This window comes from Engystomops pustulosus, unplaced genomic scaffold (assembly GCF_040894005.1).
Source record: "Engystomops pustulosus unplaced genomic scaffold, aEngPut4.maternal MAT_SCAFFOLD_142, whole genome shotgun sequence".
Lineage (NCBI taxonomy): Eukaryota > Metazoa > Chordata > Amphibia > Anura > Leptodactylidae > Engystomops > Engystomops pustulosus.
The window spans coordinates 182,307-208,627 of NW_027285022.1; the positions used below are offsets into that span (position 1 = coordinate 182,307).

The 26,321-nt window shown below is 51.2% G+C and overlaps 1 protein-coding gene across 1 annotated transcript in view; it reads right to left on the bottom strand.

Annotated features, from left to right (window-relative positions):
* Nucleotides 1–26,321, bottom strand: part of LOC140108517 (syntaxin-binding protein 5-like) — a 172,691-nt gene that overhangs the window by 63,626 nt on the left and 82,744 nt on the right. Inside the window, exons 14-15 of the mRNA XM_072131784.1 lie at nucleotides 9,445–9,662; nucleotides 7,022–7,188 (exon numbers count right to left, since the gene is read on the bottom strand). Of these exons, the coding sequence (XP_071987885.1) occupies nucleotides 7,022–7,188; nucleotides 9,445–9,662 (385 nt within the window). The remainder of the gene's footprint in view (nucleotides 1–7,021; nucleotides 7,189–9,444; nucleotides 9,663–26,321) is intronic.

Below are 26,321 nucleotides of genomic sequence, written 5' to 3' on the forward strand. Positions count from 1 at the left end.
GACTGTCCGGAAAAGGGACCATCGGGCACCGAAGCTGTCCTATCACCGCGGATGACCCTGAGTGAATACCACTGGGGAAGTTAAAGGGGGGTAGAGATTGTTTCCCCCTTATCAGCCATCGCCTATAGCAACGGACATTGATAAGCCACCTAGCCCATCAGGACACTGCTGGAGCGACTCCTGTCGCCGGAGCCCTCATTAGGGCATCGGAGACTGCAAAACACTCCAGATAGCCCGCCTAGTTCTACTACAACCAGTGTCATCACAGTTATGCCCCTGACTATGCCCTACTATCTTGGGGCTCCCTGGTTGCCTTACGGTAAATAGAAGGTACACACTCTCTCCGAATTTACAGCTAAGATGCTAGCTACCTTCACTCTGTACCCGCTCACAGAAGAGCAGAAAATGGACGTCCTAATTGGGCAGTTAAAGGGACTTGCGCTTCGGGAAGTCAATTCTTGGCCCCGGGCAAAATGCCAAAATGTGGCCCAAATCCTCAACAGGCTGCGCACCACCTTTGAAAGGTGTACTGCCTCCGAGCTGAAACAGAAATTGTTTGGGAAAAGACAGAAGACCCAAGAATCTTTCAGAGACTTTTCCCTTTCCCTACAGGAGACGTGGGAGGCTATCCTCTGCCTTGACCCTAAAGAGGCTGAGAATTCCGTCCAAATCCTGCGGAACAATTAATTAGTGGACTTCTGGATAAGAATCATAAATGCCAGTCAAAAAGTCTCTTCAACAAGCCCAGGCTTCTTTTCTTGAGTTCAAGGAGATCGCCATTGACATCCTGGGAGAAGACCTGCCTGCTGAACTTCAGGAGTAGTCTGAGCCTGTGGATCTGGAAGATGCACAACAGAGCAACTGGCAGATATGATGAGCAAAATGCTCGAGCCATTGGCGCAGTTGGGAGTAACTTCCCCCTCAAAGAGGAAAAAGCCACCTGATGGTTCCTTACAGCCAGCCCCCACCCCCCCCACGAGTCCCCCGGGTCAAGCAGCGTCCAACTTCGGCAAGGTCCCTGGACACCGGGAATTGAAAAGAAATGAGACTGTGCCGTGGCTACAGCAACAGATACGAACACGAGGAGAATGAGTGCCGTCAGTTAAACGACAAACCCTTGAAGCTGGGGCTCGCCCCATGGTTCCTGTGACCATAAATTGAGAAATGAGAAATGCCGAAGAGGAGCATCCCTGTTACAGGGACCCATATGCGGCTACTGAGAGCCCACACTAGTCATCGAAAATACCGAGTTATCCAGACAAGGCGTAATGGTAACACAAGTGCCTGAAGACGGTAACTTCTCCCTGGTGTTGGGTACCAATGTCCTCCATCACTGCTACTCTGAAGTGCTGAAGGCTCTCCAGAACTCCATACCATCGATGCCCAGTGACCAAGGGCCATGGTAGAACCGCTACCAGTCAAGGAAGACGACCCATTTTGGCAGCCAGGAGCCTAGTTAGGGTATCTAGAGGACGAGTACCAATCAGAATGCTAAATATGGGAGACTCCCCAGTGGATCTGAGAAGATACCAAGCCGTAGCCACTCTCTTTAGCGTCTACCCCAAAGACTTGGTGAAAACCTCCCGGTCTGCTATCCTGGTGGCTTCAGCTCAATATAGGAAATGACGATATCACTCCGGACTAAGTGCAAGGTGTCCTGGAAGTCGTCATGCAGCACCACCAGGCCTTCAGCAAACACCCGCTAGACTTTCGACTACCCTGATCCAGCATACCATCCCTAATGGCTCTCATCCTCCTAACAAGGAGAGGTATTGGCCATTTCCTCCAGCCCACTATCAAGAGGTGAAGAAGCTGGTACAAGAGAAGAAGACAGCCAATGTTATCCGGGAGAGTCACAGCCCATGGGCTGCCCCTCTGGTCCTTGTGAAGAAGAAGGATGGAACCCTTTGTCTTGTAGCTTAGTTGTGCAGCGGGGCCTCCCACTTCTCTTTCTACTCTGGTTAGAGCCTGTTTGTGCTCTCCTCTGAAGGGAGTTGTACACACCGTTGTAGGAAATCTTCAGTTTCTTGGCAATTTGTCGCATGGAATGGCCTTCATTTCGAAGAACAAGAATAGACTATCGAGATTTACATGAAAGTTCTTTTTTTCTGGTCTTTGTGAGAGTTTCATAGAACAAACAAATGTGATGCTCCAGATTCTCAACCAGCTCAAAGGAAGGTCAGTTTTATAGCTTCTCTAATCAGCCAAACTCTTTTCAGCTGTGCTAGAAAACTGGAACAAGGGTTTTCAAGGGTTTTCTAAACATCCATTAGCTTCTTACACAGTTACCAAACACAATGGGCACCTTAACTCGCCTGTCCGGAGGAGTTTACTGAAAGTGCATTATCCGATGACAATGCACTCTGACACAATTCACTAAGATTGTGCGGCCGTATCATGCATCTGCCGCTTCCCCACGCTCAGTCCAAAACGGTCGGATCGTCCGACAGCCCAGCCCCGATTTCTGCTGCATGAAAGCCGCCACAATCTGATCGCGTGCGACACAATCCCTTGTTAAATTCCTTTCACAGCCGAGCAATATACGGAAACGTCGTAAAGTCAGATGAAAGTGCGTCCGCGGACCCTTAGTAAATAAGCCCCAATGTACCATTTAAACACAGGTGTAAAGGCCCCAAAAACCACCACTCCAATGTAGATATTGCATTAAAAACTAGAAGTTTGCAGCTAGAAGAGTCATTTCCCACATTAACAAAGTCGGCACCTGGGGTAATTGTCCACTCTCCTTAAAGCGTAACCGTCATTTGAGATAATTTCTTCTATTGCGTGCGTGGGAGTGTGGTGAACATTTTTCTAATATTGTCCATTAACAAATTCTGCTAAATTTGTAAAAGAATTCAAGAGATGCGTATCCCAGCCTGTACAGTGTGTGTCTCCCATCTAATCTCCCTGTGTGTGGTTACACAGCTCTGAGAAGGGAGGATTAACTTTCTGCAACAAACAGGAGAAGACAGGAGAGAGCAGAAAGGGATATCTCACCGCTCAAAGCTGTGTAACCAACAGCAGAGGAGAGAGAGACCCGTCTTCAGGCCTGTAGAGAGATTTGTCATAGCAACAGAGAAGTAACATTGTAACTAAGGAACATTGCAGACCGATTCTTTACAAACTAAGCAGAATTTCTAAATGAAGGATATTAGAAAAATGCTCACAACCCCCCCTCCCCCGAATATTAAAAATTAGCGGAAATGATGGTTACTCTTCAATGTTCTCCACTTGTGAATAATGGCCCACATTTACTAAGGGCCCTGCGCCAGTTTTCTGTTGGACTTTGCACCTTTTTTTCAGGGTAAACTCCTTGCAGAGGTATTTAAGAAGTGGCGCCCCCTGCACTAGGCCTCATTCAACACAAATAAGGGGGCGTTGCGGAGCTCATTGCGACCATGCACCAAATTTATCATGCAAAGTCAGACATAAGTGTGTCGCGCGCCGTATGTTAAAGGTGCAGCACAAAAAAGTTGGTGAACTCTGTTGGGCCAGTGTAGAACTTCTGCTCTTATAGTGGTGGTCACACTGGCTGATGATCAATCCAACAGGTGAGGGTGATTATCAGCACCTGCCAGAGCTCCTGCTGTTATAGAGATGGTCCCACTAGTTGACGATATTTATAATTCATTGATAATTCATCAGGAGCGGTGGGTTGTCAGCTGCTGGCTAATATCTACCTACCTACAGGAGGTAAGTGGGCACTTAGTTTTCCCCCCACTGCCTTTTCTGTGCTAGTTTGTCACTAATAAGTAATAACCCGGTGTAATGTGTAATCTGTAGGGGCAGATCTGTTTCCCGTGTCTGTATCAGCGATGATTCCTCCGGACTTCCTGGAATAATTGCTGAACAAACACATTTATGTAGAAAAATCAACAGAAGAAAATTCTGGAACCTAAAATTAGAGAATGAAATGTTGTTTCAACAAATAGAGGAAAGCCGAATGCGCGAGATTAGGACGATACGGACGGCTTTGTCAGCGCCGCTACCAATAATCCTGTAATTGCTGGTAAATTACAGCCTTCAGCTCTCTGCCAGCGCCGCGCGGTTATCAGGCCACTCAGCGACGCCTCCTGCGCCTCCGCTAATAACTGTGATCTCCGAGCATCAGATCCCCGAACCATACACGGAGGAGGGGTCATCCCAGAGTAACCCAAATCATCAGCACCCAGTGATACCCAGTGTACTCTGCTCCAATCCCAGGTCACTGACACCAGAACCGGCCCTGTGCACCCCACACCTCACACAGAGGATACCCCGCACTATACACGGAGGAGGGGTCATCCCAGAATATCCCAAATCATCAGCACCCAGTGTTACCCAGTGTACTCTGCTCCAATCAGCACCTCACCCAGAGGATACCCCGCACCTCACCCACAGGATACCCCGATACCCCGCACCTCACCCAGAGGATACCCCGCACTATACACGGAGGAGGGGTCATCCCAGAATATCCCAAATCATCAGCACCCAGTGTACTCTGCTCCAATCAGCACCTCACCCAGAGGATACCCCGATACCCCGCACCTCACCCAGAGGATACCCCGCACCTCACCCACAGGATACCCCCGCACCTCACCCACAGGATACCCCGCACCTCACCCAGAGGATACCCCGCACCTCACCCACAGGATACCCTGCACCTCACCCACAGGATACCCCGCACCTCACCCACAGGATACCCTGCACCTCACCCACAGGATACCCTGCACCTCACCCAGAGGATACCCCGCACCTCACCCACAGGATACCCTGCACCTCACCCACAGGATACCCTGCACCTCACCCAGAGGATACCCCGCACCTCACCCACAGGATACCCCGCACCTCACCCACAGGATACCCCGCACCTCACCCAGAGGATACCCCGCACCTCACCCAGAGGATACCCCGCACCTCACCCACAGGATACCCTGCACCTCACCCACAGGATACCCTGCACCTCACCCACAGGATACCCCGCACCTCACCCAGAGGATACCCTGCACCTCACCCACAGGATACCCCGCACCTCACCCAGAGGATACCCCGCACCTCACCCAGAGGACACCCCGCACCTCACCCAGAGGATACCCCGCACCTCACCCAGAGGATACCCCGATACCCCGCACCTCACACAGAGGATACCCCGCACCTCCCACAGAGGATACCCTGCACTATACACGGAGGAGGGGTCATCCCAGAATATCCCAAATCATCAGCACCCAGTGATACCCAGTGTACTCTGCTCCAATCACCCAGCACCTCACCCAGAGGATAACCCGCACCTCACCCAGAGGATAACCCGCACCTCACCCAGAGGATACCCCGCACTATACACGGAGGATACCCCGCACCTCACCCAGAGGATACCCCGCACTATACACGGAGGAGGGGTCATCCCAGAATATCCCAAATCATCAGCACCCAGTGTACTCTGCTCCAATCAGCACCTCACCCACAGGATACCCCGCACCTCACCCACAGGATACCCCCGCACCTCACCCACAGGATACCCCGCACCTCACCCAGAGGATACCCCGCACCTCACCCAGAGGATACCCCGCACCTCACCCACAGGATACCCCGCACCTCACCCAGAGGATACCCTGCACCTCACCCAGAGGATACCCCGCACCTCACCCAGAGGATACCCCGCACCTCACCCAGAGGATACCCCGCACCTCACCCACAGGATACCCCGCACCTCACCCAGAGGACACCCCGCACCTCACCCACAGGACACCCCACACCTCACCCACAGGATACCCCGCACCTCACCCACAGGATACCCCGCACCTCACCCACAGGATACCCCACACCTCACCCACAGGATACCCTGCACCTCACCCACAGGATACCCCGCACCTCACCCAGAGGATACCCCGCACCTCACCCACAGGATACCCTGCACCTCACCCACAGGATACCCCGCACCTCACCCAGAGGACACCCCGCACCTCACCCACAGGACACCCCACACCTCACCCACAGGATACCCCGCACCTCACCCACAGGATACCCCGCACCTCACCCACAGGATACCCCACACCTCACCCACAGGATACCCTGCACCTCACCCACAGGATACCCCGCACCTCACCCAGAGGATACCCCGCACCTCACCCACAGGATACCCCGCACCTCACCCAGAGGATACCCCGCACCTCACCCAGAGGATACCCCGCACCTCACCCAGAGGATACCCCGATACCCCGCACCTCACACAGAGGATACCCTGCACTATACACGGAGGAGGGGTCATCCCAGAATATCCCAAATCATCAGCACCCAGTGATACCCAGTGTACTCTGCTCCAATCACCCAGCACCTCACCCAGAGGATAACCCGCACCTCACCCACAGGATACCCCGCACCTCACCCACAGGATACCCCGCACCTCACCCACAGGATACCCCGCACCTCACACCTCACCTATAGGATACCCCACACCTCACCCAGAGGATACCCCGCACCTCACACCTCACCTATAGGATACCCCACACCTCACCCAGAGGATACCCCGCACCTCACCCACAGGATACCCCGATACCCCGCACCTCACCCAGAGGATACCCCGATACCCCGCACCTCACCCACAGGATACCCCCGCACCTCACCCACAGGATACCCCCGCACCTCACCCACAGGATACCCCGCACCTCACCCAGAGGATAACCCGCACCTCACCCACAGGATACCCCGCACCTCACCCACAGGATACCCCGCACCTCACCCACAGGATACCCCGCACCTCACCCAGAGGATACCCCGCACCTCACACCTCACCTATAGGATACCCCACACCTCACCCAGAGGATACCCCGCACCTCACACCTCACCTATAGGATACCCCACACCTCACCCAGAGGATACCCCGCACCTCACCCACAGGATACCCCGATACCCCGCACCTCACCCAGAGGATACCCCGCACCTCACCCACAGGATACCCCGATACCCCGCACCTCACCCAGAGGATACCCCGCACCTCACCCAGAGGATACCCCGCACCTCACCCAGAGGATACCCCAGACCTCACCTCAGACAGGGGATACTGTCCTTTAGGGGCCCCTCAGTGGTCATGGTGTTGGCGCTGCCTGCCAGGTTTCTGCTCCTGGAAGACAGAGGTTCTGGGAAGGGAGCGATGCTGTCCGGGTCAGGGGTCATGATGTCCTCAACCTCATACGGAAGCCGAACTTCTAGGGACTTACAGGAAACATTAAGAGGAATCATGTCAGTCACAGGCAGAACCAAAACCATCAGTGGTAATGTTATACTACAGACACATCCTGCCCCCGAGCAACCTCCACCCTGTACTGTGACATCACTGTGTGTATTATCCCTGTACTGTGACATCACTGTGTGTATTATCCCTGTACTGTGACATCACTGTGTGTATTATCCCTGTACTGTGACATCACTGTGTGTATTATCCCTGTACTGTGACATCACTGTGTGTATTATCCCTGTACTGTGACATCACTGTGTGTATTATCCCTGTACTGTGACATCACTGTGTGTATTATCCCTGTACTGTGACATCATTGTGTGTATTATCCCTGTACTGTGACATCACTGTGTGTATTATCCCTGTACTGTGACATCACTGTGTGTATTATCCCTGTACTGTGACATCACTGTGTGTATTATCCCTGTACTGTGACATCACTGTGTGTATTATCCCTGTACTGTGACATCACTGTGTGTATTATCCCTGTACTGTGACATCACTGTGTGTATTATCCCTGTACTGTGACATCACTGTGTGTATTATCCCTGTACTGTGACATCGCTGTGTGTATTATCCCTGTACTGTGACATCACTGTGTGTATTATCCCCTGTACTGTGACATCACTGTGTGTATTATCCCTGTACTGTGACATCACTGTGTATATTCTCCCTGTACTGTGACATCGCTGTGTGTATTATCCCTGTACTGTGACATCACTGTGTGTAATACCCCTGTACTGTGACATCGCTGTGTGTATTATCTCTGTACTGTGACATCGCTGTGTGTATTATCCCTGTACTGTGACATCACTGTGTGTATTATCCCTGTACTGTGACATCACTATGTGTATTATCCCTGTACTGTGACATCACTGTGTGTATTATCCCTGTACTGTGACATCACTGTGTGTATTATCTCTGTACTGTGACATCACTGTGTGTATTCTCTCTGTCCTGTGACATCACTATGTGTATTATCCCTGTCCTGTGACATCACTGTGTGTATTATCCCTGTACTGTGACATCGCTGTGTGTATTATCCCTGTACTGTGACATCGCTGTGTGTATTATCTCTGTACTGTGACATCACTGTGTGTATTATCCCTGTACTGTGACATCACTGTGTGTATTATCCCTGTACTGTGACATCACTGTGTGTATTATCCCTGTACTGTGACATCACTGTGTGTATTATCCCTGTACTGTGACATCGCTGTGTGTATTATCCCTGTACTGTGACATCGCTGTGTGTATTATCCCTGTACTGTGACATCGCTGTGTGTATTATCCCCTGTACTGTGACATCGCTGTGTGTATTATCCCTGTACTGTGACATCACTGTGTGTATTATCCCTGTACTGTGACATCGCTGTGTGTATTATCCCTGTACTGTGACATCACTGTGTGTATTATCCCTGTACTGCGACATCACCGTGTGTATTATCCCCTGTACTGTGACATCACTGTGTGTATTATCCCTGTACTGTGACATCGCTGTGTGTATTATCCCTGTACTGTGACATCACTGTGTGTATTATCTCTGTACTGTGACATCGCTGTGTGTATTATCCCTGTACTGTGACATCACTGTGTGTATTATCTCTGTACTGTGACATCACTGTGTGTATTATCCCCTGTACTGTGACATCACTTTGTGTATTATCCCTGTACTGTGACATCACTGTGTGTATTATCCTGTACTGTGACATCGCTGTGTGTATTATCCCCTGTACTGTGACATCGCTGTGTGTACTATCCCTGTACTGTGACATCACTGTGTGTATTATCCCTGTACTGTGACATCGCTGTGTGTATTATCCCTGTACTGTGACATCACTGTGTGTATTATCCCTGTACTGTGACATCACTGTGTGTATTATCCCTGTACTGTGACATCACTGTGTGTATTATCTCTGTACTGTGACATCGCTGTGTGTATTATCCCCTGTACTGTGACATCGCTGTGTGTACTATCCCTGTACTGTGACATCACTGTGTGTATTATCTCTGTACTGTGACATCACTGTGTGTATTATTCCTGTACTGTGACATCACTGTGTGTATTATCCCCTGTACTGTGACATCACTGTGTGTATTATCCCTGTACTGTGACATCACTGTGTGTATTATCCCCTGTACTGTGACATCACTGTGTGTATTATCCCTGTACTGTGACATCACTGTGTGTATTATCCCTGTACTGTGACATCACTGTGTGTATAATCACTTACCGCTATCTCTGTCACCACCTCGTGTTTGCTGAACCTGTAGACGATGACGTAGGTTGACACTCCGGCCACACAGAAGATTCTGCTCTCCGGACACCAGGTCATCATCTGGATGGCGAAGGGGTCGTCCTCCACGATCTCTGACCCCGTCTTCCCCTCCCCCGACTTCAGCTTCTCAAACACCTTGGACGTCTTCAGCTTATACAACATCTGGAGGCTGGCTGCAAGACAGGACAACACTGAGGCCTGGGGAGGCCTAGGGTGTAATATGTGCAGGGTGTACTATGTGCAGGGGGTGTACTATGTGCAGGGGGTGTACTATGTGCAGGGGGTGTACTATGTGCAGGGGGTGTGTACTATGTGCAGGGTCCTGTGTACTATGTGCAGGGTCCTGTGTACTATGTGCAGTGTCCTGTGTACTATGTGCAGGGTGTCCTGTGTACTATGTGCAGGGTGTGTGTACTATGTGCAGTGTCCTGTGTGCAGTGTCCTGTGTGCTATGTGCGGGGTCCTGTGTGCTATGTGCAGGGGTCCTGTGTACTATGTGCAGTGTCCTGTGTACTATGTGCAATGTGTACTATGTGCAGTGTCCTGTGTACTATGTGCAGGGGGGGTGTACTATGTGCAGTGTGTACTGTGTGCAGTGTCCTGTGTACTATGTGCAGGGTCCTGTGTACTGTGTGCAGGGGTCCTGTGTACTATGTGCAGGGTCCTGTGTGCTATGTGCAGGGTCCTGTGTGCTATGTGCAGGGGGGTGTGTACTATGTGCAGGGGGGTGTGTACTATGTGCAGGGTTCTGTGTACTATGTGCAGGGTCCTGTGTGCTATGTGCAGTGTCCTGTGTACTATGTGCAGTGTCCTGTGTACTATGTGCAGGGTCCTGTGTACTATGTGCAGGGTCCTGTGTACTATGTGCAGGGTCCTGTGTACTATGTGCAGGGTCCTGTGTACTATGTGCAGGGGGTGTGTACTATGTGCAGGGTCCTGTGTACTATGTGTAGGGTCCTGTGTACTATGTGCAGGGGTCCTGTGTACTATGTGCAGGGGTCCTGTGTACTATGTGCAGGGGTCCTGTGTACTATGTGCAGGGTGTCCTGTGTACTATGTGCAGGGTCCTGTGTACTATGTGCAGGGTGTCCTGTGTACTATGTGCAGGGTCCTGTGTACTATGTGCAGGGTCCTGTGTACTATGTGCAGTGTCCTGTGTACTATGTGCAGTGTCCTGTGTACTATGTGCAGTGTCCTGTGTGCTATGTGCAGGGTCCTGTGTGCTATGTGCAGGGTCCTGTGTGCTATGTGCAGGGTCCTGTGTACTATATGCAGGGGTCCTGTGTACTATGTGCAGGGTCCTGTGTACTATGTGCAGGGTCCTGTGTGCTATGTGCAGGGTCCTGTGTACTATGTGCAGGGTCCTGTTTACTATGTGCAGTGTGTACTATGTGCAGGGTGTCCTGTGTACTATGTGCAGGGGGTGTACTATGTGCAGGGTCCTGTGTACTATGTGCAGGGTCCTGTGTACTAGGTGCAGGGGGAGTGTACTATGTGCAGAGTGTGTACTATGTGCAGTGTGCTGTGTACTATGTGCAGGGTCCTGTGTGCTATGTGCAGGGTCCTGTGTGCTATGTGCAGGGTCCTGTGTACTATGTGCAGGGTCCTGTGTACTATGTGCAGTGTGTACTATGTGCAGGGTCCTGTGTACTATGTGCAGTGTGTACTTTGTGCAGGGTCCTGTGTACTATGTGCAGGGGGTGTAATATGTGCAGTGTCCTGTGTACTATGTGCAGTGTCCTGTGAACTATGTGCAGGGTGCTGTGTACTATGTGCAGGGTCCTGTGTACTATGTGCAGTGTGTACTATGTGCAGGGTCCTGTGTACTATGTGCAGTGTGTACTATGTGCAGGGTCCTGTGTACTATGTGCAGGGGGTGTACTATGTGCCGGGTCCTGTGTACTATGTGCAGGGTCCTGTGTACTATGTGCAGGGTCCTGTGTACTATGTGCAGGGTCCTGTGTACTATGTGCAGTGTGTACTATGTGCAGTGTGTACTATGTGCAGGGTCCTGTGTACTATGTGCAGTGTGTACTATGTGCAGTGTGTACTATGTGCAGGGTCCTGTGTACTATGTGCAGTGCCCTGTGTACTATGTGCAGGGTCCTGTGTACTATGTGCAGGGGTCCTGTGTACTATGTGCAGGGGTCCTGTGTACTATGTGCAGGGGTCCTGTGTACTATGTGCAGGGGTCCTGTGTACTATGTGCAGGGGTCCTGTGTACTATGTGCAGGGTCCTGTGTACTATGTGCAGGGGTCCTGTGTACTGTGTGCAGGGGTCCTGTGTACTATGTGCAGGGTCCTGTGTACTATGTGCAGGGGTCCTGTGTGCTATGTGCAGGGGTCCTGTGTGCTATGTGCAGTGTCCTGTGTACTATGTGCAGGGTCCTGTGTACTATGTGCAGGGGGTGTGTACTATGTGCAGGGGTCCTGTGTACTATGTGCAGGGTCCTGTGTACTATGTGCAGGGTCCTGTGTACTATGTGCAGGGTCCTGTGTACTACGTTAAGGGTCCTGTGTACTATGTGCAGGGTCCTGTGTACTATGTGCAGGGGGTGTAATATGTGCAGGGTCCTGTGTACTATGTGCAGGGTCCTGTGTACTACGTTAAGGGTCCTGTGTACTATGTGCAGGGTCCTGTGTACTATGTGCAGGGTCCCGTGTACTATGTGCAGGGGGTGTAATATGTGCAGGGTCCTGTGTACTATGTGCAGGGTCCTGTGTACTATGTGCAGGGGTCCTGTGTACTATGTGCAGGGGTCCTGTGTACTATGTGCAGGGGTCCTGTGTACTATGTGCAGGGGTCCTGTGTACTATGTGGAGGGGTCCTGTGTACTATGTGCAGTGTCCTGTGTACTATGTGCAGGGGTCCTGTGTACTGTGTGCAGGGGTCCTGTGTACTATGTGCAGGGTCCTGTGTACTATGTGCAGGGGTCCTGTGTGCTATGTGCAGGGGTCCTGTGTGCTATGTGCAGTGTCCTGTGTACTATGTGCAGGGTCCTGTGTACTATGTGCAGGGGGTGTGTACTATGTGCAGGGGTCCTGTGTACTATGTGCAGGGTCCTGTGTACTATGTGCAGGGTCCTGTGTACTATGTGCAGGGTCCTGTGTACTATGTGCAGGGTCCTGTGTACTACGTTAAGGGTCCTGTGTACTACGTGCAGGGTCCTGTGTACTACGTGCAGGGTCCTGTGTACTATGTGCAGGGGGTGTAATATGTGCAGGGTCCTGTGTACTACGTTAAGGGTCCTGTGTACTATGTGCAGGGTCCTGTGTACTATGTGCAGGGTCCCGTGTACTATGTGCAGGGGGTGTAATATGTGCAGGGTCCTGTGTACTATGTGCAGGGTCCTGTGTACTATGTGCAGGGTCCTGTGTACTATGTGCAGTGTCCTGTGTACTATGTGCAGGGTCCTGTGTACTATGTGCAGGGTCCTGTGTACTATGTGCAGGGTCCTGTGTACTACGTTAAGGGTCCTGTGTACTATGTGCAGTGTCCTGTGTACTATGTGCAGGGGGTGTGTACTATGTGCAGGGTCCTGTGCACTATGTGCAGGGGGTGTGTACTATGTGCAGTGGTCCTGTGTACTATGTGCAGTGTCCTGTGTACTATGTGCAGTGTCCTGTGTACTATGTGCAGGGGGTGTGTACTATGTGCAGGGTCCTGTGCACTATGTGCAGGGGGTGTGTACTATGTGCAGTGGTCCTGTGTACTATGTGCAGTGTCCTGTGTACTATGTGCAGGGTCCTGTGTACTATGTGCAGTGTGTGCTATGTGCAGGGTCCTGTGTACAGGGTCCTGTGTACTATGTGCAGGGTCCTTTGTGCTATGTGCAGTGTCCTATGTACTATGTGCAGTGTCCCATGCAGTGTCCTGTGTACTATGTGAAGGGTCCTGTGTACTATGTGCAGGGTCCTGTGTACTATGTGCAGGGGTCCTGTGTGCTATGTGCAGTGTGTACTGTGTGCTATGTGCAGTGTGTGCTATGTGCAGTGTGTACTATGTGCAGTGTCCTGTGTACTATATGCAGGGTCCTGTGTACTATGTGCAGGGGTCCTGTGTGCTATGTGCAGTGTGTACTGTGTGCTATGTGCAGTGTGTGCTATGTGCAGTGTGTACTATGTGTAGTGTCCTGTGTACTATGTGCAGTGTCCCGTGTACTATGTGCATTGCCCTGTGTACTATGTGCATTGCCCTGTGTACTATTTGCAGGGTCCCGTGTACTATGTGCAGGGTCCCGTGTACTATGTGCAGTGTCCTGTGTACTATGTGCAGGGTCCTGTGTACTATGTACAGGGTCCTGTGTACTATGTGCAGTGTGTACTATGTGCAGTGTCCTGTGTACTATGTGCAGGGTCCTGTGTACTATGTGCAGTGTGTACTATGTGCAGTGTCCTGTGTACTATGTGCAGTGTGTACTATGTGCAGGGTCCCCTGTACTATGTGCAGTGTGTACTTTGTGCAGGGTCCTGTGTACTATGTGCAGGGGGTGTAATATGTGCAGTGTCCTGTGTACTATGTGCAGTGTCCTGTGAACTATGTGCAGGGTCCTGTGTACTATGTGCAGGGTCCTGTGTACTATGTGCAGTGTACTATGTGCAGTGTCCTGTGAACTATGTGCAGGGTGCTGTGTACTATGTGCAGGGTCCTGTGTACTATGTGCAGTGTGTACTATGTGCAGGGTCCTGTGTACTATGTGCAGTGTGTACTATGTGCAGGGTCCTGTGTACTATGTGCATGGGGTGTACTATGTGCAGTGTCCTGTGTACTATGTGCAGGGTCCTGTGTACTATGTGCAGGGTCCTGTGTACTATGTGCAGGGTCCTGTGTACTATGTGCAGTCTGTACTATGTGCAGTGTGTACTATGTGCAGGGTCCTGTGTACTATGTGCAGTGTGTACTATGTGCAGTGTGTACTATGTGCAGGGTCCTGTGTACTATGTGCAGGGTCCTGTGTACTATGTGCAGTGCCCTGTGTACTATGTGCAGGGGTCCTGTGTACTATGTGCAGGGGTCCTGTGTACTATGTGCAGGGGTCCTGTGTACTATGTGCAGGGGTCCTGTGTACTATGTGCAGGGGTCCTGTGTACTATGTGCAGGGTCCTGTGTACTATGTGCAGGGGTCCTGTGTACTATGTGCAGGGGTCCTGTGTACTATGTGCAGGGGTCCTGTGTACTATGTGCAGGGGTCCTGTGTACTATGTGCAGGGGTCCTGTGTACTATGTGCAGGGGTCCTGTGTACTATGTGCAGTGTCCTGTGTACTATGTGCAGGGTCCTGTGTACTATGTGCAGGGTCCTGTGTACTATGTGCAGGGTCCTGTGTACTATGTGCAGGGTCCTGTGTACTATGTGCAGGGGTCCTGTGTACTATGTGCAGGGGTCCTGTGTACTATGTGCAGGGTCCTGTGTACTATGTGCAGGGGTCCTGTGTACTATGTGCAGGGGTCCTGTGTGCTATGTGCAGTGTCCTGTGTACTATGTGCAGGGTCCTGTGTACTATGTGCAGGGTCCTGTGTACTATGTGCAGGGGGTGTACTATGTGCAGGGGGTGTGTACTATGTGCAGGGGTCCTGTGTACTATGTGCAGGGTCCTGTGTACTATGTGCAGTGTCCTGTGTACTATGTGCAGGGTCCTGTGTACTATGTGCAGGGTCCTGTGTACTATGTGCAGTGTCCTGTGTACTACGTTAAGGGTCCTGTGTACTATGTGCAGTGTCCTGTGTACTATGTGCAGGGGGTGTGTACTATGTGCAGGGTCCTGTGTACTATGTGCATGGGGTGTGTACTATGTGCAGGGTCCTGTGTACTATGTGCAGTGTGTACTATGTGCAGTGTGTACTATGTGCAGTGTGTACTATGTGCAGGGTCCTGTGTACTATGTGCAGGGTCCTGTGTACTATGTGCAGTGTCCTGTGTACTATGTGCAGGGGGTGTACTATGTGCAGTGTCCTGTGTACTATGTGCAGGGTCCTGTGTACTATGTGCAGGGGTCCTGTGTACTATGTGCAGTGTGCAGTGTCCTGTGTACTATGTGCAGTGTGCAGTGTCCTGTGTACTATGTGCAGGGTCCTGTGTACTATGTGCAGGGGTCTTGTGTGCTATGTGCAGTGTGTACTGTGTGCTATGTGCAGTGTGTGCTATGTGCAGTGTGTACTATGTGTAGTGTCCTGTGTACTATGTGCAGTGCCCTGTGTACTATGTGCAGTGCCCGTGTACTATTTGCAGGGTCCCGTGTACTATGTGCAGGGTCCCGTGTACTATGTGCAGGGTCCCGTGTACTATGTGCAGGGTCCCGTGTACTATGTGCAGGGTCCTGTGTACTATGTGCAGTGTCCTGTGTACTATGTGCAGTGTGTACTATGTGCAGTGTGTACTATGTGCAGTGTCCTGTGTACTATGTGCAGGGTCCTGTGTACTATGTGCAGGGGTCCTGTGTACTATGTGCAGGGGGTGTAATATGTGCAGGGTCCTGTGTATTATGTGCAGGGTCCTGTGTATTATGTGCAGGGTCCTGTGTACTATGTGCAGGGTCCTGTGTACTATGTGCAGTGTCCTGTGTACTATGTGCAGGGTCCTGTGTACTATGTGCAGTGTCCTGTGTACTACGTTAAGGGTCCTGTGTACTACGTTAAGGGTCCTGTGTACTATGTGCAGTGTCCTGTGTATTATGTGCAGGGGGTGTGTACTATGTGCAGGGTCCTGTGTACTATGTGCAGGGGGTGTGTACTATGTGCAGGGGGTGTACTATGTGCAGGAGGTGTACTATGTGCAGGGTGTGTACTATGTGCAGTGAGTACTATTTGCAGTGTACTGTGTACTATGTGCAGTGTGTACTATGTGCAGTGTCCTGTGTACTATGTGCAGTGTGTACTATGTGCAGTGTCCTGTGTACTATGTGCAGGGTCCTGTGTACTATGTGCAGGGTCCTGTGTACTATGTGCAGGGTCCTGTGTACTATGTGCAGGGTCCTGTGTACTATGTGCAGTGTCCTGTGTACTATGTGCAGGGTCCTGTGTACTATGTACAGGGTCCTGTGTACTATGTGCAGGGTCCTGTGTACTATGTGCAGTGTCCTGTGTACTATGTGCAGGGTCATGTGTACTATGTGCAGGGTCATGTGTACTATGTGCAGGGGTCCTGTGTGCTATGTGCAGTGTGTACTGTGTGCTATGTGCAGTGTGTGCTATGTGCAGTGTGTACTATGTGTAGTGTCCTGTGTACTATGTGCAGTGTCCTGTGTACTATGTGCAGTGCCCTGTGTACTATGTGCAGTGCCCTGTGTACTATGTGCAGGGTCCCGTGTACTATGTGCAGGGTCCTGTGTACTATGTGCAGTGTCCTGTGTACTATGTGCAGGGTCCTGTGTACTATGTGCAGGGTCCTGTGTACTATGTGCAGGGTCCTGTGTACTATGTGCAGTGTCCTGTGTACTATGTGCAGGGGTCTTGTGTACTATGTGCAGGGTCCTGTGTACTATGTGCAGTGTCCTGTGTACTATGTGCAGGGGTCCTGTGTACTATGTGCAGGGGTCCTGTGTACTATTTGCAGTGTCCTGTGTACTATGTGCAGGGGTCCTGTGTACTATGTGCAGGGTCCTGTGTACTATGTGCAGTGTGTACTATGTGCAGTGTGTACTATGTGCAGTGTGTACTATGTGCAGGGGTCCTGTGTACTATGTGCAGGGTCCTGTGTACTATGTGCAGGGTCCTGTGTACTATGTGCAGTGTGTACTATGTGCAGTGTGTACTATGTGCAGTGTCCTGTGTACTATGTGCAGTGTACTATGTGCAGTGTCCTGTGTACTATGTGCAGTGTCCTGTGTACTATGTGCAGTGTCCTGTGTACTATGTGCAGGGTCCTGTGTACTATGTGCAGGGTCCTGTGTACTATGTGCAGTGCCCTGTGTACTATGTGCAGGGTCCGGTGTACTATGTGCAGGGTCCCGTGTACTATGTGCAGGGGTCCTGTGTACTATGTGCAGGGTCCTGTGTACTATGTGCAGGGGGTGTAATATGTGCAGGGTCCTGTGTACTATGTGCAGTGTCCTGTGTACTATGTGCAGTGTCCTGTGTACTATGTGCAGTGTCCTGTGTACTATGTGCAGGGTCCTGTGTACTATGTGCAGTGCCCTGTGTACTATGTGCAGTGTCCTGTGTACTATGTGCAGGGTCCTGTGTACTATGTGCAGTGCCCTGTGTACTATGTGCAGGGTCCCGTGTACTATGTGCAGGGGTCCTGTGTACTATGTGCAGGGTCCTGTGTACTATGTGCAGGGTCCTGTGTACTATGTGCAGGGTCCTGTGTACTATGTGCAGGGTCCTGTGTACTATGTGCAGGGTCCTGTGTACTATGTGCAGGGTCCTGTGTACTATGTGCAGGGTCCTGTGTACTATGTGCAGTGTCCTGTGTACTATGTGCAGGGTCCTGTGTACTATGTGCAGGGTCCTGTGTACTATGTGCAGGGTCCTGTGTACTATGTGCAGGGTCCTGTGTACTATGTGCAGTGTCCTGTGTACTATGTGCAGGGTCCTGTGTACTATGTGCAGTGCCCTGTGTACTATGTGCAGGGTCCCGTGTACTATGTGCAGGGGTCCTGTGTACTATGTGCAGGGTCCTGTGTACTATGTGCAGGGGGTGTAATATGTGCAGGGTCCTGTGTACTATGTGCAGGGGTCCTGTGTACTATGTGCAGTGTCCTGTGTACTATGTGCAGTGTGTGCTATGTGCAGGGTCCTGTGTACAGGGTCCTGTGTACTATGTGCAGGGTCCTTTGTGCTATGTGCAGTGTCCTATGTACTATGTGCAGTGTCCCATGCAGTGTCCTGTGTACTATGTGAAGGGTCCTGTGTACTATGTGCAGGGTCCTGTGTACTATGTGCAGGGGTCCTGTGTGCTATGTGCAGTGTGTACTGTGTGCTATGTGCAGTGTGTGCTATGTGCAGTGTGTACTATGTGCAGTGTCCTGTGTACTATGTGCAGGGTCCTGTGTACTATGTGCAGGGGTCCTGTGTGCTATGTGCAGTGTGTACTGTGTGCTATGTGCAGTGTGTGCTATGTGCAGTGTGTACTATGTGTAGTGTCCTGTGTACTATGTGCAGTGTCCTGTGTACTATGTGCATTGCCCTGTGTACTATGTGCAGTGCCCTGTGTACTATTTGCAGGGTCCCGTGTACTATGTGCAGGGTCCCGTGTACTATGTGCAGTGTCCTGTGTACTATGTGCAGGGTCCTGTGTACTATGTACAGGGTCCTGTGTACTATGTGCAGTGTGTACTATGTGCAGTGTCCTGTGTACTATGTGCAGGGTCCTGTGTACTATGTGCAGTGTGTACTATGTGCAGTGTCCTGTGTACTATGTGCAGGGTCATGTGTACTATGTGCAGGGTCCTGTGTACTATGTGCAGGGTCCTGTGTACTACGTGCAGTGTGTACTATGTGCAGGGTCCTGTGTACTATGTGCAGTGTGTACTATGTGCAGTGTCCTGTGTACTATGTGCAGTGTGTACTATGTGCAGGGTCCCCTGTACTATGTGCAGTGTGTACTTTGTGCAGGGTCCTGTGTACTATGTGCAGGGGGTGTAATATGTGCAGTGTCCTGTGTACTATGTGCAGTGTCCTGTGAACTATGTGCAGGGTCCTGTGTACTATGTGCAGTGTACTATGTGCAGTGTCCTGTGAACTATGTGCAGGGTGCTGTGTACTATGTGCAGGGTCCTGTGTACTATGTGCAGTGCCCTGTGTACTATGTGCAGGGTCCCGTGTACTATGTGCAGGGGTCCTGTGTACTATGTGCAGGGTCCTGTGTACTATGTGCAGGGGGTGTAATATGTGCAGGGTCCTGTGTACTATGTGCAGGGGTCCTGTGTACTATGTGCAGTGTCCTGTGTACTATGTGCAGTGTGTGCTATGTGCAGGGTCCTGTGTACAGGGTCCTGTGTACTATGTGCAGGGTCCTTTGTGCTATGTGCAGTGTCCTATGTACTATGTGCAGTGTCCCATGCAGTGTCCTGTGTACTATGTGAAGGGTCCTGTGTACTATGTGCAGGGTCCTGTGTACTATGTGCAGGGGTCCTGTGTGCTATGTGCAGTGTGTACTGTGTGCTATGTGCAGTGTGTGCTATGTGCAGTGTGTACTATGTGCAGTGTCCTGTGTACTATGTGCAGGGTCCTGTGTACTATGTGCAGGGGTCCTGTGTGCTATGTGCAGTGTGTACTGTGTGCTATGTGCAGTGTGTGCTATGTGCAGTGTGTACTATGTGTAGTGTCCTGTGTACTATGTGCAGTGTCCTGTGTACTATGTGCATTGCCCTGTGTACTATGTGCAGTGCCCTGTGTACTATTTGCAGGGTCCCGTGTACTATGTGCAGGGTCCCGTGTACTATGTGCAGTGTCCTGTGTACTATGTGCAGGGTCCTGTGTACTATGTACAGGGTCCTGTGTACTATGTGCAGTGTGTACTATGTGCAGTGTCCTGTGTACTATGTGCAGGGTCCTGTGTACTATGTGCAGTGTGTACTATGTGCAGTGTCCTGTGTACTATGTGCAGGGTCATGTGTACTATGTGCAGGGTCCTGTGTACTATGTGCAGGGTCCTGTGTACTACGTGCAGTGTGTACTATGTGCAGGGTCCTGTGTACTATGTGCAGTGTGTACTATGTGCAGTGTCCTGTGTACTATGTGCAGTGTGTACTATGTGCAGGGTCCCCTGTACTATGTGCAGTGTGTACTTTGTGCAGGGTCCTGTGTACTATGTGCAGGGGGTGTAATATGTGCAGTGTCCTGTGTACTATGTGCAGTGTCCTGTGAACTATGTGCAGGGTCCTGTGTACTATGTGCAGTGTACTATGTGCAGTGTCCTGTGAACTATGTGCAGGGTGCTGTGTACTATGTGCAGGGTCCTGTGTACTATGTGCAGTGTGTACTATGTGCAGGGTCCTGTGTACTATGTGCAGTGTGTACTATGTGCAGGGTCCTGTGTACTATGTGCATGGGGTGTACTATGTGCAGTGTCCTGTGTACTATGTGCAGGGTCCTGTGTACTATGTGCAGGGTCCTGTGTACTATGTGCAGGGTCCTGTGTACTATGTGCAGTCTGTACTATGTGCAGTGTGTACTATGTGCAGGGTCCTGTGTACTATGTGCAGTGTGTACTATGTGCAGTGTGTACTATGTGCAGGGTCCTGTGTACTATGTGCAGGGTCCTGTGTACTATGTGCAGTGCCCTGTGTACTATGTGCAGGGTCCTGTGTACTATGTGCAGGGGTCCTGTGTACTATGTGCAGGGGTCCTGTGTACTATGTGCAGGGGTCCTGTGTACTATGTGCAGGGTCCTGTGTACTATGTGCAGTGCCCTGTGTACTATGTGCAGGGTCCTGTGTACTATGTGCAGGGGTCCTGTGTACTATGTGCAGGGGTCCTGTGTACTATGTGCAGGGTCCTGTGTACTATGTGCAGGGTCCTGTGTACTATGTGCAGGGTCCTGTGTACTATGTGCAGGGTCCTGTGTACTATGTGCAGGGGTCCTGTGTACTATGTGCAGGGGTCCTGTGTACTATGTGCAGGGTCCTGTGTACTATGTGCAGGGGTCCTGTGTACTATGTGCAGGGGTCCTGTGTGCTATGTGCAGTGTCCTGTGTACTATGTGCAGGGTCCTGTGTACTATGTGCAGGGGGTGTGTACTATGTGCAGGGGTCCTGTGTACTATGTGCAGGGTCCTGTGTACTATGTGCAGTGTCCTGTGTACTATGTGCAGGGTCCTGTGTACTATGTGCAGGGTCCTGTGTACTATGTGCAGTGTCCTGTGTACTACGTTAAGGGTCCTGTGTACTATGTGCAGTGTCCTGTGTACTATGTGCAGGGGGTGTGTACTATGTGCAGGGTCCTGTGTACTATGTGCAGGGGGTGTGTACTATGTGCAGGGTCCTGTGTACTATGTGCAGTGTGTACTATGTGCAGTGTGTACTATGTGCAGGGTCCTGTGTACTATGTGCAGGGTCCTGTGTACTATGTGCAGGGTCCTGTGTACTATGTGCAGTGCCCTGTGTACTATGTGCAGGGTCCTGTGTACTATGTGCAGGGGTCCTGTGTACTATGTGCAGGGGTCCTGTGTACTATGTGCAGGGGTCCTGTGTACTATGTGCAGGGTCCTGTGTACTATGTGCAGTGCCCTGTGTACTATGTGCAGGGTCCTGTGTACTATGTGCAGGGGTCCTGTGTACTATGTGCAGGGGTCCTGTGTACTATGTGCAGGGTCCTGTGTACTATGTGCAGGGTCCTGTGTACTATGTGCAGTGCCCTGTGTACTATGTGCAGGGTCCTGTGTACTATGTGCAGGGGTCCTGTGTACTATGTGCAGGGGTCCTGTGTACTATGTGCAGGGGTCCTGTGTACTATGTGCAGGGTCCTGTGTACTATGTGCAGTGCCCTGTGTACTATGTGCAGGGTCCTGTGTACTATGTGCAGGGGTCCTGTGTACTATGTGCAGGGGTCCTGTGTACTATGTGCAGGGTCCTGTGTACTATGTGCAGGGTCCTGTGTACTATGTGCAGGGTCCTGTGTACTATGTGCAGGGTCCTGTGTACTATGTGCAGGGGTCCTGTGTACTATGTGCAGGGGTCCTGTGTACTATGTGCAGGGTCCTGTGTACTATGTGCAGGGGTCCTGTGTACTATGTGCAGGGGTCCTGTGTGCTATGTGCAGTGTCCTGTGTACTATGTGCAGGGTCCTGTGTACTATGTGCAGGGGGTGTGTACTATGTGCAGGGGTCCTGTGTACTATGTGCAGGGTCCTGTGTACTATGTGCAGTGTCCTGTGTACTATGTGCAGGGTCCTGTGTACTATGTGCAGGGTCCTGTGTACTATGTGCAGTGTCCTGTGTACTACGTTAAGGGTCCTGTGTACTATGTGCAGTGTCCTGTGTACTATGTGCAGGGGGTGTGTACTATGTGCAGGGTCCTGTGTACTATGTGCAGGGGGTGTGTACTATGTGCAGGGTCCTGTGTACTATGTGCAGTGTGTACTATGTGCAGTGTGTACTATGTGCAGGGTCCTGTGTACTATGTGCAGGGTCCTGTGTACTATGTGCAGTGTCCTGTGTACTATGTGCAGGGGGTGTACTATGTGCAGTGTCCTGTGTACTATGTGCAGGGTCCTGTGTACTATGTGCAGGGGCCCTGTGTACTATGTGCAGTGTGCAGTGTCCTGTGTACTATGTGCAGGGTCCTGTGTACTATGTGCAGGGGTCTTGTGTGCTATGTGCAGTGTGTACTGTGTGCTATGTGCAGTGTGTGCTATGTGCAGTGTGTACTATGTGCAGTGTGTACTATGTGTAGTGTCCTGTGTACTATGTGCAGTGCCCTGTGTACTATGTGCAGTGCCCGTGTACTATTTGCAGGGTCCCGTGTACTATGTGCAGGGTCCCGTGTACTATGTGCAGGGTCCCGTGTACTATGTGCAGGGTCCCGTGTACTATGTGCAGGGTCCTGTGTACTATGTGCAGTGTCCTGTGTACTATGTGCAGTGTGTACTATGTGCAGTGTGTACTATGTGCAGTGTCCTGTGTACTATGTGCAGGGTCCTGTGTACTATGTGCAGGGGTCCTGTGTACTATGTGCAGGGGGTGTAATATGTGCAGGGTCCTGTGTATTATGTGCAGGGTCCTGTGTATTATGTGCAGGGTCCTGTGTACTATGTGCAGGGTCCTGTGTACTATGTGCAGTGTCCTGTGTACTACGTTAAGGGTCCTGTGTACTATGTGCAGTGTCCTGTGTATTATGTGCAGGGGGTGTGTACTATGTGCAGGGTCCTGTGTACTATGTGCAGGGGGTGTGTACTATGTGCAGGGGGTGTACTATGTGCAGGAGGTGTACTATGTGCAGGGTGTGTACTATGTGCAGTGAGTACTATTTGCAGTGTACTGTGTACTATGTGCAGTGTGTACTATGTGCAGTGTCCTGTGTACTATGTGCAGTGTGTACTATGTGCAGTGTCCTGTGTACTATGTGCAGGGTCCTGTGTACTATGTGCAGGGTCCTGTGTACTATGTGCAGGGTCCTGTGTACTATGTGCAGGGTCCTGTGTACTATGTGCAGGGTCCTGTGTACTATGTGCAGGGTCCTGTGTACTATGTGCAGGGTCCTGTGTACTATGTACAGGGTCCTGTGTACTATGTGCAGGGTCCTGTGTACTATGTGCAGTGTCCTGTGTACTATGTGCAGGGTCATGTGTACTATGTGCAGGGTCATGTGTACTATGTGCAGGGGTCCTGTGTGCTATGTGCAGTGTGTACTGTGTGCTATGTGCAGTGTGTGCTATGTGCAGTGTGTACTATGTGTAGTGTCCTGTGTACTATGTGCAGTGTCCTGTGTACTATGTGCAGTGCCCTGTGTACTATGTGCAGTGCCCTGTGTACTATGTGCAGGGTCCCGTGTACTATGTGCAGGGTCCTGTGTACTATGTGCAGTGTCCTGTGTACTATGTGCAGGGTCCTGTGTACTATGTGCAGGGTCCTGTGTACTATGTGCAGGGTCCTGTGTACTATGTGCAGTGTCCTGTGTACTATGTGCAGGGGTCCTGTGTACTATGTGCAGGGTCCTGTGTACTATGTGCAGTGTCCTGTGTACTATGTGCAGGGGTCCTGTGTACTATGTGCAGGGGTCCTGTGTACTATGTGCAGTGTCCTGTGTACTATGTGCAGGGGTCCTGTGTACTATGTGCAGGGTCCTGTGTACTATGTGCAGGGTCCTGTGTACTATGTGCAGTGTGTACTATGTGCAGTGTGTACTATGTGCAGGGGTCCTGTGTACTATGTGCAGGGTCCTGTGTACTATGTGCAGGGTCCTGTGTACTATGTGCAGTGTGTACTATGTGCAGTGTGTACTATGTGCAGTGTCCTGTGTACTATGTGCAGTGTACTATGTGCAGTGTCCTGTGTACTATGTGCAGTGTCCTGTGTACTATGTGCAGTGTCCTGTGTACTATGTGCAGGGTCCTGTGTACTATGTGCAGTGCCCTGTGTACTATGTGCAGGGTCCCGTGTACTATGTGCAGGGTCCCGTGTACTATGTGCAGGGTCCCGTGTACTATGTGCAGGGGTCCTGTGTACTATGTGCAGGGTCCTGTGTACTATGTGCAGGGGGTGTAATATGTGCAGGGTCCTGTGTACTATGTGCAGTGTCCTGTGTACTATGTGCAGTGTCCTGTGTACTATGTGCAGTGTCCTGTGTACTATGTGCAGGGTCCTGTGTACTATGTGCAGTGCCCTGTGTACTATGTGCAGTGTCCTGTGTACTATGTGCAGGGTCCTGTGTACTATGTGCAGTGCCCGTGTACTATGTGCAGGGTCCCGTGTACTATGTGCAGGGGTCCTGTGTACTATGTGCAGGGTCCTGTGTACTATGTGCAGGGTCCTGTGTACTATGTGCAGGGTCCTGTGTACTATGTGCAGTGTCCTGTGTACTATGTGCAGGGTCCTGTGTACTATGTGCAGGGTCCTGTGTACTATGTGCAGGGTCCTGTGTACTAAGTGCAGTGTCCTGTGTACTATGTGCAGGGTCCTGTGTACTATGTGCAGTGTCCTGTGTACTATGTGCAGGGTCCTGTGTACTATGTGCAGGGTCCTGTGTACTATGTGCAGGGTCCTGTGTACTATGTGCAGTGTCCTGTGTACTATGTGCAGGGTCCTGTGTACTATGTGCAGTGCCCTGTGTACTATGTGCAGGGTCCCGTGTACTATGTGCAGGGGTCCTGTGTACTATGTGCAGGGTCCTGTGTACTATGTGCAGGGGGTGTAATATGTGCAGGGTCCTGTGTACTATGTGCAGGGTCCTGTGTACTATGTGCAGTGTCCTGTGTACTATGTGCAGGGTCCTGTGTACTATGTGCAGGGTCCTGTGTACTATGTGCAGTGTCCTGTGTACTACGTTAAGGGTCCTGTGTACTATGTGCAGTGTCCTGTGTACTATGTGCAGGGGGTGTGTACTATGTGCAGGGTGTGTACTGTGTGCAGGGTGTGTACTATGTGCAGGAGGTGTACTATGTGCAGGGTGTGTACTATGTGCAGTGTCCTGTGTACTATGTGCAGTGTGTACAATGTGCTGGGTCCTGTGTACTATGTGCAGTGTGTACTATGTGCAGTGTCCTGTGTACTATGTGCAGTGTCCTGTGTACTATGTGCAGGGTCCTGTGTACTATGTGCAGTGCCCTGTGTACTATGTGCAGTGTCCTGTGTACTATGTGCAGGGTCCTGTGTACTATGTGCAGTGCCCTGTGTACTATGTGCAGGGTCCCGTGTACTATGTGCAGGGTCCCGTGTACTATGTGCAGGGGTCCGTGTACTATGTGCAGGGTCCTGTGTACTATGTGCAGGGTCCTGTGTACTATGTGCAGGGTCCTGTGTACTATGTGCAGTGTCCTGTGTACTATGTGCAGGGTCCTGTGTACTATGTGCAGGGTCCTGTGTACTATGTGCAGGGTCCTGTGTACTATGTGCAGGGTCCTGTGTACTATGTGCAGGGTCCTGTGTACTATGTGCAGGGTCCTGTGTACTATGTGCAGGGTCCTGTGTACTATGTGCAGTGCCCTGTGTACTATGTGCAGGGTCCCGTGTACTATGTGCAGGGGTCCTGTGTACTATGTGCAGGGTCCTGTGTACTATGTGCAGGGGGTGTAATATGTGCAGGGTCCTGTGTACTATGTGCAGTGTCCTGTGTACTATGTGCAGGGTCCTGTGTACTATGTGCAGGGTCCTGTGTACTATGTGCAGTGTCCTGTGTACTACGTTAAGGGTCCTGTGTACTATGTGCAGTGTCCTGTGTACTATGTGCAGGGGGT